The sequence below is a fragment of the Temnothorax nylanderi genome, unplaced genomic scaffold (assembly GCF_030848795.1).
Source record: "Temnothorax nylanderi isolate EJ_2023f unplaced genomic scaffold, tnyl_v1.0 TNYL_tig0128_pilon, whole genome shotgun sequence".
Taxonomy (NCBI): Eukaryota; Metazoa; Arthropoda; class Insecta; order Hymenoptera; family Formicidae; genus Temnothorax; species Temnothorax nylanderi.
The window spans coordinates 46,739-59,714 of record NW_027249190.1 but is presented as its reverse complement, the minus strand read 5'-3'; the positions used below and the strand labels follow the sequence as shown (position 1 = coordinate 59,714).

The following is a 12,976-nucleotide window of genomic DNA, read 5'->3' as shown; positions in this document are numbered from 1 at the left end:
GCACATTTTGCGTTCTTAAAATATACCAAATACATCTTAATATTAAAATGTATTTGGTCTATTATAAGGACTTTTTTCTTGGCAGATTTTATGTCCTTGATTTTTACCAACTAAAAAACTTGGTAATTTTAAGGACAGTCCTCAAAATATACCAAATTGAAAAAAAATAATGAGAACAGTCCTCGAAAGTACCATATGTCCTCAAAATATACTATATGTGTTAAGAAATGTCCCTAAATAGTACCAATAACATACATATATATATATATATATATATATATATATATATATATTGTGACGTTGCAGTTTCGCTGCATCGTTGCAGCGCCCCGTAGCCGTCACAAGGCGCGGGTTTCGCGACCTTTTTCACGCCCGAGGACGGTTCAACGAATCGATGCGAGATCTCCAGGGGCATATTGTAATCGCGTTGCATTTACTGATCCCTTTTATTTTATTTTGTATCATTTGCGTGGCGCCTCACCGAGCCGAAGACCGGAGTTTCCTGAGAGGATGCAGAGGATCGCGGAAAACGGAGTCGACGGAAAGGACAGAGGCGAGAAATCGGACGACGGAAAGCGGATCGAAGCGACAGCTCGCGGGCCGCCGAGAGCGACGGAGCGCGGGAAGACACACGCACGGCGCGTGACACAGCGGCGGGCGGATCCGTGATGGCAGGGCCCTGGGACGCCGGGGCAAAATCAGCTCACCTGCCCTCCTCGCACTACTGACCGGATTCCGGAATGGTTGGTCACCGTTTCCGGACCGAAAAAGGAGGAAAACGGAGGCAATCCCGTCCCGTCCGCTGCCGGGAAGGATCCCGAAAATCGCCGCGCGAACGAAGGGCCGTTTAGCGCCCTGCGGAAAGCCGTAATTCACGGCCCTACGCAAGAATCCACCGCGAGCCTGCGAGCTCACCCCTCATTGGTTCGCGCTCCAACGTCGCGGGGCCGCGTACGCCCGGGGTGGGGCGCGCTATCGATTCCGCCATCGAACGGAATTTCTGGAGCATTCTTGGATCGTCCTCGGTAACCGACGCGCGTAAAAGTTCCATCGCGATATCTCGCTCTTCGCCCTTGAGTAGCACTTCGAGGTTTCGTACGACTCCCGGCAACTACCTTCTCGACCCTTGGGACGACGGCGAGGATCCTCGGGAGAGAATCGACCAACGGTGAGGTTGCCTCGGTAATATTCGATGTAAAGTAGTGATGGGCGATCTCGATTCGATTTTCAGAAAATCGATTTTTTTCTTCCCGAAATCGAGTTCTTTAAATCGATTCTTGTCTGTTCGATTTTTGTATGAATCGATTCTTTTAATAGAGAATCGATTTTCGATCCATTGATATGTTTATTGTAACAATAAATTCTCTAAAAATTCTCTAAAAATTCTCTATTAAAAGAATCGATTCATACAAAAATCGAACAGACAAGAATCGATTTAAAAAACTCGATTTCGGGAAGAAAAAAATCGATTTTCTGAAATTGCCCATCACTAATGTAAAGCCACGACACCGCTCCCCGGGTCGCGCTCTCGCTCGGGAATATTCGCGATAATTAGCGTGTTCGCCGACCAGGCATGTCTAGCGATCGATAGCGAGAGCGAGGGGCACCGGAATGGTCTCGTGGCCGTGGGATCGCGACCGAAATTCGCCGACTCCTGGATATCGTAATAGGCGCGTTAATGACGACTTTCGATATTGTGAATACGCCGTTCCTCGCGACCTTCGTGTTCGTGACCGCGGATTTCATGGTGCGTAGTAATTCGTCCGGTCTTAGATTCCACGCACGACATTAATGGCATGAGAATATTCTCTGCGTTCGGTTGCGTCTCGCGATGGGAATAATTGCGTTCAATCATCTGCGTTAGAATAGTATTTACGTTGAAATGCCGTTCGAGTCGACATGTTACTTGCGTTGTGATATTCGGGTCGACTAACTTTCTCGCGTTAGAAAATCATTCGCGTTATTAATTGCGGTAGAATATTGCTAGCGTTGACTAATTCGTTACGTTAAGCCATTATTGGCATTCGGATACTACTTGCGTTTATTCCTTATGCCGTTCCTCCTCTTACTCGCGGTAATTCCGTAATCTTTCTCGCGTTAATTCGAGTAGTTCGCGTTATGCTGATTATCTCGGCGTATCATTTTTCGCGTGGAACTGTCGCTGACGATCGCGTGTGTTGCGTTCGATCAGGATTACTTGTGTTAGTCTCAGTTCCCTGCGTTAGGATAAATCGGTAATTTCGCGTTAGTTATAGTATTGCTCGCGGTAATCCCGCTTATTTCCTCGCGTCCGTTTAGTATTTCGCGTTACGTTGAGCGCCTCGGCGCCTTATTCCTCGCGTTAGGATATCCTTGGCGATATCACATGTTGCGTTCGTTCCGTCTTGCGTTGGGGACGCTACTCGCGTCACGTTCGTTCTCTGCGTTAAATTCCGACTATTACTCGCGTTAGATTAAGGTTATTACTTGCGTTAGATTAAGATTATTACGTGCGTTAGATTAAGATTATTACTTGCGTTAGGTTAAGATTCTTCTGGTGACAGAATCCCTGCACGGGTTTGGACCTGGCGTTCACGCGTTTTGAGCGTGGCGCACTATCATTTCGCGGCATTTCATGTATTATTTCGTTTATTCCAGTTACGCCGTATTCGGTCGTAATTTAACCGCTACTCTATATTATTTGTCCGCGTAACCTTCTGCTATTATTATCTGTGAACTTCTATAATCTCGGTGATCTAGAAATTTAGTTCTCTTCTCGCGTTATTTCGCTTACTAACGGCGCATTCCGCGCGTCTACTGAGTTAACGTCATTCTCCGTTTATTTCTGGCGTCCGCGTTATCATATTTTGTATTCAAAATTTGACGCCCGCGTTATCTACCACCTGCTATTTGCTTTTTTTTTGGAAAGCCAAATTGGCATTTACTGTTTCATCCGAGAATTACTACAGAATAAATGTTATCTTTTATTTGTTAATCGCTTGAGTTCGTGATCTTAATTATTTTGCGTCACCCCGCCAAGTACCGCGCTGCCCTCCATCAACCCCGCTCTGCTATTAGGTCGAGCTAGCCATTCCCTCGCACACCGACTTATTTCGTTTTGCGTCTCGTTTTTTGTTTCTCGCGATTTCGTGGACGCGAATTCACGCGTCTGGCGCCCAACATTAAAATCGTTTCGCGGAGTGTCGGAGGTGCGAGAGAATCACCGGAGAGGCCTATCATCCCGCTCTCCTTTCCCCTTTTGATCCGGCACACGCCCCGGACCGCTCCGGGAGTGAAAAAGTCGTGACAATATATACATATACAAGTAGAAACTTGCACATTGCTTCCTCATAGTTTTTAAGTGTGCAAATAGAAACTTGCACATTGCTTCCGTCGCGGTGGGCGTGGCCCCTCGTCCTCAACGCTCACTTCCCTCACCTCTACCTTTATTTTCAGGCTTTTGTGCGAGCAGCTTTCTCACTTTCTCCCAGCTCGTTCTCTTTCTGATCCACCTATCTTTCTCTATTCTTATTATCACATTCTTCTTCCTTCTTTCTTCATCATTTCTCTCATCATCAGCCCACCATTTCTCTTCCTTCTGCGTGCCTCTACTCTCCTCGCTATCCTCTCTCTTCCTTTTCCCTGCGCCTTGTTCCAGTCTATGTACCTTTCTCTTCAAGCTCTCTATCTCCTCTCTCTGCTTCTTTATCTCTTCGTCTCGTCTCCTTGTATCTTCCTTCGACTCTCTCACTAACTCCTTTATCTGTTTCCTTATAAACTTCTCCATCGTCTCCTTCTCTACTTTCCCTCTGAACTCCATTTTCTCCTCTTGCCACTTTCTCTCCTTCTCCCTTGCCTTTATCTGTAACAGAAGATCATATTTACCATCTACCGAACAGTCTCCTTTTCCTCTCTCCTCCCTCCATTCTGCCTCATCTCCTCTATCGCTTTCATCCATTCCTCTCCCTCTCCTTCCTCTCCCAGTAGTCTTCCTACCACATCTTGCCAGACCTCTCCCTCCCAATTCTCCCATCTTGAGCATTCTTCCCAAATATGTTCCCATGTTTCCTCCTCCCTCCCACACATCCTACACATTCTGTCCTCCTCTTTTCCCCAGTATAGTCCTTCCCTGACTGCGTTGCCGAGTCTAAATCTAGCAACCCTACTCCACCTTGCTTCCTCCCAACCCTTCTTTAGATAATTCGGTATCCCGTCTTTCCTTATACTCTTATACCACCTATTGTATTTCGATTCCATGATCTTTTCCATCCTTTCTTGTTTTTGTCTTCTTTTCTCTCTATTCTCCAATGCCTCCTCTTCTAACTCCTCCTCTCCTTCTACTTTTACCCCTATCCCCTCCCAGTAGTCTTTTCTTTCCTGTTCCCATTTTCTTATTATCCTTCCCCTCTTCCATCTCTCCTTCATTTCTTCCAGACACTTCCTCGCTATTTCTCCTCCTCTACCTTCTTCCAGTTTTCTTTCAAACTTCCATGCTCTCTTACTTGCTCTTGCTCTCATCTTCTCCCTTTCCAATTTGTCCCTTACCATATATCCTGGCGTTCTACAATTTAAACCTAGTATCCATTTGAGGTATCTTTCGTGAATACCTTCTATCTCCCTCCTTTCCTTCCATCCCCATATCTCTGCCCCGTAACCCATCACCGTCCTTTAATTTATTTGTATATGTTCGGGCGCGCACTGACTTGACGCCGAACGAACCGCCGGACCCGTCCAGAGAAGACGCGAGATATCACGTGCGGCTCTGTTTTGTTTTTCGCACGGAGGTCGCAAGTCAAATCCGGTAACCGGTATGACTGACGAGCACAACAGACGAACAAAGGCGACGGACAAAGACTGTCGCCCCGAATATGCCGTATAAATGATAGTCCACCGTTGATAGTTTAACAAACTTTATTAATTGTCAATAATAATCTGGAATTGAGTTCGGAAAGGCCGAGACACTTCGAAACGGAGGCACCACCGGCCTCGCTGTCGTCCTTCGCGAGCGGATTTCCTTAATCCTGAGTCGAATCTATTCGCGAGTCGCACACTTAATTGTCCGTTCGCGTGGAGTAACGCGCCCAGCGCTAGAGAACGAAAGACCTTTTCGTTGAGTTGAGCGCACAGCGCGAGAGAACGGAGGGCTCGGCACACAGACTTTCTGACTGTCGCTTCGCGGACTTGATTTTTCTGAAGATCGCTTGTATTGCCCGTGTATACGCTCGCAAGGTGTCTGGACGACTCTCCCGTGAGTCTTTTCGGAGACGGTTTTCTGGCGGGGATTCACGGTAAGATCCCTCTAATTGGCGCTCGTCGAACTCAGGCGCGTGTCAATATTGATTCCGGGCCTCTCGGCGTTTCCTAACTTATGTATATTATTTTGCGTGGTAAACAGGAATGAAGAAAAGTATCTAACGATACATGTAACGAAAAGATACAAATTTAACACTAATAAATCGCTGGAATCCCCAACATACCGCCCGCCTCGAAATCAGCGTTTCGAACCGAATGGCTGAGCTGACGCGCGTTGCTTGAGGCGGTCGCTAAATTCGGGCAATCCGGATATATATACAGAAAAAATTTACAGATTTATGCCGGCGTTTCGGCGTTATCGATGTCGATCGGTAACAGGCAGATTTTTACAACGGGCCGCTTATATTCGGACGTCGCGGTCTTTACTGTCACGACGCGTACAACGTTATCGGAGCCCGCGTGACATTGGATTATGCGGCCTAACTCCCACTTGCACGGAGGAAGTAAAAGGTTTTGAAGGAGTACGAGCTGCCCTACTCGAATTCGCTCCTTCCCGGGTTTTTGCCACTTGGCTCTTTGCTGTAGCGTATTGACGTAGTCGGTCTGCCACAGCTTCCAAAACCGTTCCGTCATCTGACGGATCCACTTGCCAACGCGAGAGCCGATTTTCGTTTAGACGAAGCACGGAGGCTTCGGGACTCGCGGTTAGCGCGGCGCCGATCAAGAAATGGCCGGGAGTGAGCGCCTCATATTGGTCAGCGGAGTCGGTGAACGGAGCTAGCGGCCTGGAGTTCAGACAGGCTTCTATGTTGCACAGGAGTGTCGCGAATTCCTCGAACGTGAGAGTATGCGTTCCTACCACTCTTCAAAGGTGGTGCTTCACGCTTCGAACTCCGGCTTCCCATAACCCGCCGAAATGCGGGGCTGCCGGAGGAATGAAATGCCACGAAGCTTGATCGGAAGCGGTTCGATTTAAGAAATTCGGATCGCGCAGGGCGGCGCGAAACGCGGCTTGAAGTTCGCGGTCCGCGCCGACGAACGTTGTTGACAAACGCGAATATGCCCCCAAAAATGCGGGAGTCGAATAGCCGTCCACTATCTCCAGGTGCACGGCGCGCGTGGCCATGCATATGAAGATTGCGATATACGCTTTATGAGATGAGATCCCACGCCTGGACATCGGGCGTACACGCATCGGGCCCGCATAATCCAGACCGCAATGCTGAAACGCGCGCGCGGGAGGGGAGACTCACGTGAGGCAGCTGTCCCATGATCGGAATGGGAGTTGCCGCCTTTTCGCGGGCGCATGTTACGCATCGATGTATTACGGCCTTTACGATATTTCGCGCGCGCAAGATCCAAAAGTTCCGGCGTAAAGTAGCGAGGGTGAGCTGCGTGCCGGCGTGAAGTGATCTTATATGCGCGTGCTGGACTAGTAGGGAGACTAGGGGGTGAGAGGAGAGGATGATCGGGTGTTTCGCGGTGAGTGGTAGCGGAGCGTGGGCCAACCGCCCGCCTACGCGAATTAATTTATCCTCTCCGATGAAAGGATTGAGCGATATGAGCGCACTTTTCGACGAGATTGTCTTTCGGCTCAGGAGCGCCTCTCGTTCCACGGGAAATTCTTCCTGGATTCGTCTGAGCCAAAAGTTTCGTGCCGATCGGCACTCATCCGCGGAGAGAGCAAGCGGACTCACCTCGCTGACGTTGGCGTCGATACGGCGAGTTCGAGATATGAACCGAAGAATATAAGCGGTGACCCGAATTAATTTTGGCCACGACGAGTAACGCGCCATTAAATCCCACCGCTCGATCGGCTTAGCTAGGTGCGTAGTGATGCGCGGATTTTGCTCGAGTGTCGTATCGTGAGACGATGGTTCGTGTTGAGCTGGCCACTCAGTTTTAGGAAGTCTCAACCACGAAGGCCCCTGCCACCACAAATGGTGGGACGCGAGATGACATCCGAGAATGCCGCGAGAAGCGCAGTCGGCCGGATTGTCCTCGGTTGGCACGTGTTTCCAGGTGGCGAAAGGAATGCGAGATTGGATCTCTGAGACGCGATTGAAAACGAAGGTTTTCCACCTCGAAGGGTGTTGAGCCAACCACGCTAGAACGACGAGAGCGTCCGTCCAACAAAAGAAAGGTATGGCAGTTAATTGTAGCGCCGATCGCACGAATTCTAACAGTCTAGCCAATAGAACGGCCGCAGATAATTCCAACCGAGGAATACTTAAGGATTTGATCGGAGCGACCTTTGACTTGGCGACGAGCAATCTGGACGTCGTCTCGCCCGTCACGGAGGTGACGCGAATATAAACGGCCGCCGCGAATGCGGTGGAGGAGGCGTCGCAAAAGCCGTGAATCTCGCAGTTCGCAGTGTCGAAACCATATTGCACCCAACGGTCCACGTGAAGACCGTTGATCGTCGCCAGGGACGCGTGAATCGTATCCCACTGCACGAGAAATTTGTCCGCGATGGCCTCGTCCCAATCTACTTTCGCCTGCCAGAGTTGTTGCAAAAAGATCTTTGCGTTTATTGTCACGGGCGTGACCCAACCTAACGGATCAAATATTTTTGCTACCAGGGATAAGATTGATCTCTTGGTTTTTGGAACGGAAGGAGGGAGCGAAACGTCGAACTGGAAAACATCGAGCGCGTTTCCAGCTTATTCCGAGCACTTTCAGTTGCTCATCGGCCTGCAACGTTTTCGAACACGCTAATCCGTGATTTTCAACGTCGATGTCGGTCAGAAGTTGCGGAGAGTTACTCGCCCATTTACGTAATTTGAACCGCCCCCGACTTAGTAACGCGCACACTTGATCGCGCGTCTGACGAAGAAGCGGGATGTCGTCCGCCCCGAAGAGAAAGTCGTCTATATACCGACCCTTTCGAATCACCGGAACCGCCAACGGAAATAAGCCTCCCTCGTCCCGAACTAGTTGCTCCAGAACGCGAAGTGCATCGTGAGGAGCGTTAACCGTTCCGTACGTTAGGACTAACAGCAGAAATGCAATGATGGCTCGAGTTTCGCGATCTAACCATAATATTCGCTGATAATTGACATCACGGGGGTCAATTTCGATTTGACGATACATTTGGTGTAATATTTGCGGAGTAGACGTATCGCGGTAGCCGCCATCGGAGCAGAACTGCAGCTAAATCGGTCTGTAGTTTTTGCCCGGTTAGCAAGTGGTCATTCAGTGACGTGCCGTTGCTTGTCGGATTCGATGCATTAAAGACGACTCGTAACCGAGTGGTGGTACTGCTCTCGCGAATGACGGGGTGATGCGGAATGTACACGCACTGAGACGATGCGCTAGCGTCAAGCGGCACACGCTTCATATGCCCGAGTCGCTCATACTCCTCGATAAAGGCGCGGTATTCCGTCGCCAATCGTTCATTGGCGTTTAACCTGCGTTCAAGACCTCTCAGCTGTCGCTCGGCTGAGTTATAAGAATTACCGATCTCGATTGGGGGGCCGGTTTTGAAAGGAAAGCGAATCACGTATCGTCCGTCGGAGCGGCGCCAATGAGTGGCGAGGAAGTGATCTTCGCACTGTTGCTCCTCCGGACTCAGTGGAACGGCGCGAGGAATCTCTTCGATTTCCCAGAAGCGTCGGAGTGCCTCGTCGAGAGACGGGGAATTTGAACAGTGCTGAGCCGTGACTGTTCGAGGACGCGCTTGTGGGTCAGCCGCGGGCGCGGACAGCACCCAACCGAAAACGGTATTCTGAGCGAGGGGTTGGCCGCGGGAGCCCTTTCGAATGCCGTCGAGCAGCAAGTCTCCGTAAAGATCGGCACCTATAATTACGTCAATGGGGTCCGAGTTCGTAGGATCCGGATCCGCGAGCGCGAGATCGGCTACATGGCTCCATTGAACGGGCGACGTTACAGGCGACGGCGTATACTTCGTTAAACTTTTCATTACGGACGCAGTGGTCTTGAACGCGAGAGATGATTGGCCGAGCGGAGAAATCTGAATTTCGGCCGCGTATCGACATATTCCGGCGTCGACGCCTCCGATTGCGGAGATCGAGACGGGCATTCTAACGCGACGCAATTTTAAGCCTTGCCTCAATCTTTCGGTAATGAATGTCATCTCCGATCCTTGATCTAATAGCGCTCGAACGACGCGAGCACGACCGTTCGGCGATTCGGATGGGAAACTGACTCTCACTCTTGCCGTCGCGAGCAACACGGGAGGCATCGACGACACTTTAGCGCTCGAGAAAGAGTTGACATTTATTCATAAAGTGAGACGCTTTACAAAGCGGACACGAAATTGGAGAGGATCCCGATGCGGTAGCGGTTGTCACCTTCGACGAGCGAGCTTGTTTGGTAACATTCGCGTGGTTTAACTCTTCGAGCGCGCGAGCACGAGAATCGAGGAATCGATCGAGCTCGTCATATGTTGAGATCCGCGCGTCATCCCCACCCTTTAGTTTCCACGCTTTTCGAGTGGCGGGATCTATCTTTTGCGTGACGCTATACACAAGCATGTCGCTGAGAATGTCGGTTTCGGATCGATCTAAATTCTTTAGCAACGCGATTGCACGATTTGCTTTGTCCCGGAGCTCACTGAGTTCGCTTGCCGACTCTCGGGAGACGCTCGGCAAATTATATAGCGCGGACACATGCATTTCGACTAATCGGCGTTTATTTTTGTACCGAGACTCAAGGGTTTTCCACGCAAGTTCAAAATTATCCGCGGTTATCGGGATACTTCGAATGGACTCAAGCGCCCGCCCGGTGAGGCTTGACGACTGAAAATGCATTCGCGCAAACGCAGAAAGTTCGGGATTGTTTGTAATGAGGGACGTAAAGCGATCGCGGAACGTCTCCCACTCTTCGTACTTCCCTGAGAACGGTGGAATGTTGATGGGCGGCAGGTGTGACAGCGAGAACGATGAGGCGGATGACCCATGACTGCACGCGGCGCCAGGAACCTGGTTCGCTCCCATGTGCGGCGGGGTCGGCGTGAGATCCTTCAGACACTCGGCCATGTAGTCTAATGTCGTCAAATGGATACCCTCGGCTTGATCGAACAGCTCGTTTCGAAAGTAATCGAGCGTGCTCCTTTTCGCCTCCGGAACAACTTGCAGAAGGGCCGAGTACACGCGAAGGCATTGCGTCCAGACTTCTTTGGAGCCGGCTATTCGCGCTCGGACCTTTGCGACGGTGTAATTATTCTTCCAGAGCTTTTTGAAATTATCAAGCGCTCGAGTGATTTAATGCATCAACGCCTTCTGTTGAGCCAGGAGGTCATTTATGGTTGCGGCGACTTCCGGCGCTGCAGTCATGTTAACGGCTGAAGGGCTGCACTAAATATCTCGATCCGGCTCGAAGGACCAATTTATGTTCGGGCGCGCACTGACTTGACGCCGAACGAACCGCCGGACCCGTCCAGAGAAGACGCGAGATATCACGTGCGGCTCTGTTTTGTTTTTCGCACGGAGGTCGCAAGTCAAATCCGGTAACCGGTATGACTGACGAGCACAACAGACGAACAAAGGCGACGGACAAAGACTGTCGCCCCGAATATGCCGTGTAAATGATAGTCCACCGTTGATAGTTTAACAAACTTTATTAATTGTCAATAATAATCTAGAATTGAGTTCGGAAAGGCCGAGACACTTCGAAACGGAGGCACCACCGGCCTCGCTGTCGTCCTTCGCGAGCGGATTTCCTTAATCCTGAGTCGAATCTATTCGCGAGTCGTACACTTAATTGTCCGTTCGCGTGGAGTAACGCGCCCAGCGCTAGAGAACGAAAGACCTTTTCGTTGAGTTGAGCGCACAGCGCGAGAGAACGGAGGGCTCGGCACACAGACTTTCTGACTGTCGCTTCGCGGACTTGATTTTTCTGAAGATCGCTTGTATTGCCCGTGTATACGCTCGCAAGGTGTCTGGACGACTCTCCCGTGAGTCTTTTCGGAGACGGTTTTCTGGCGGGGATTTACGGTAAGATCCCTCTAATTGGCGCTCGTCGAACTCAGGCGCGTGTCATTATTGATTCCGGGCCTCTCGGCGTTTCCTAACTTATGTATATTATTTTGGGTGGTAAACAGGAATGAAGAAAAGTATCTAACGATACATGTAACGGAAAGATACAAATTTAACACTAATAAATCGCTGGAATTCCCAACAGTATAATTTCCTAATTTTGAATCAAATTAAATTAAATTAAAATTTTGCATTTTCTATATATTGTAATCCGCTATATTAAATAATATTTTAAGACGTAGTTTGTAAAATACAAAGTTTATTAAAGATTTCAGTTATATATCAGTTATATAAAATCAGTTATATAATGAGATATTTGTTACACTTTTATTTTAAGAAATTATATATTTAACTTATAAACTATATATTTCTCTTTTTATAAAAAACTAAAATTTTATGACATATTTCATAAATTAGATTTAAAAAAAAAAACAAATTTTGTAGAAAATACAAGTAAAATTTGTATTTATAAGTGTAACTTGTACTTTGCAAAGAATACATAACAAATTTATGTTTTTTTAATTAACTCATCTTAATAAACAAAATAAGCTATTTAGTTTATTAAAACTACAAAACTATAAGACACAAATTTTATTTTAAAAAATAAATAAACTAAAGAAAAAATTAACGCATATTAATTTTTTATAAACTGCAAGAAAACATAACCTTTATAAAAATATGCAAACTAAGTTGTTAACACAAAAACTTCTAAACTATTATTTTGCACAAAATTAGTCACTGCTGCTGTCTATTGCATTCTGGTGTGATGAAGATAATTCTTCACTTAGATTTGTTTTATTGAAAATATCCGCTGAATTGTTTGTAATGACTACATCAGTTGCAGCTTTTTCTTTGGTACCAGGCGCTGTAATTTAAAATTTTTATTAAAAATTATGTGTATTCTTCTAACATTGGAAATATGATATATTTGTAGTTTTATATAACAATATTTTAATATAGTAAAAAAATAAAAATTAACCTTTTTATGAATCTATATATGAATCAAATTGTAATTGGTTATTTTTCTGATATGATATATTTTCAACACTAGTATAATAAATAAAAAGAAATGTAAGACATATTATGACAGTAAATAAAATAAAGATATTTCTATAGATCTGTTTCTGCCATGTATAAACTATATTGTATATATATATATATATATATATGTATTTAGATACTATATATGAAACATTTTTAAAAATCTGTGATTATTTTCTTTGTCAAAAGACTTCTTATATAATTTTTTAAAATATAATTGGTTATAATTGGTAATTATTTTTAAAATCTAATTGATACGTAAAAGATTGTTATAAAAGATACAGAAATTCTTATAAATTCTTTTATCAATTCAATTCAATTCAAAAGGTACTTTATTACCCACACGGGGTTTGAAAGGGCGTTTTGTAGGGACGTACCCAACCCTGTACATCCTTCCACCATTGGCGTTTTTCAGGAACGTACCCAAACCTTTACAAATCAAAAATCAAATAAAAAATCACAATGAAAATCATAACCACAAATCGAAAGGAAACAAAAATCTCTGCCTATTTGGCTCTTGTCTGCTCGACGATTCCCGGGTCCTCTTCCTCCAGTCCGGCCGTCTGCTCCCCTAATCTCCTCTGTTGCCTACTGGCCTTCCTTCCTCCTTAATCGGCCTTTGTTTTCCCTCTCTCCTCGTCTGACTCCATTAGCAGGCTCTCTTCTAGTCTACTTGATATCTCCTCCTCCGCCGATCTTCT

At 47.0% G+C, this 12,976-nt stretch overlaps 2 protein-coding genes across 2 annotated transcripts; both read right to left on the bottom strand.

Annotated features, from left to right (window-relative positions):
• Window positions 1-5,568: 5,568 nt before the first annotated feature.
• Window positions 5,569-8,297, bottom strand: LOC139776775 (uncharacterized). Its single transcript, XM_071713683.1, has 3 exons — window positions 8,273-8,297; window positions 6,930-7,789; window positions 5,569-5,877 (listed from the first exon to the last, which is right to left on the bottom strand). The coding sequence occupies exons 1-3, from the start codon at window positions 8,295-8,297 to the stop codon at window positions 5,569-5,571; spliced, it is 1,194 nt and encodes a 397-aa protein (XP_071569784.1).
• An 8-nt stretch (window positions 8,298-8,305) lies between these two features.
• Window positions 8,306-9,157, bottom strand: LOC139776774 (uncharacterized). Its single transcript, XM_071713682.1, has one exon. It carries the CDS (start codon window positions 9,155-9,157, stop codon window positions 8,306-8,308), a length of 852 nt encoding a protein of 283 aa, XP_071569783.1.
• Window positions 9,158-12,976: the final 3,819 nt, after the last annotated feature.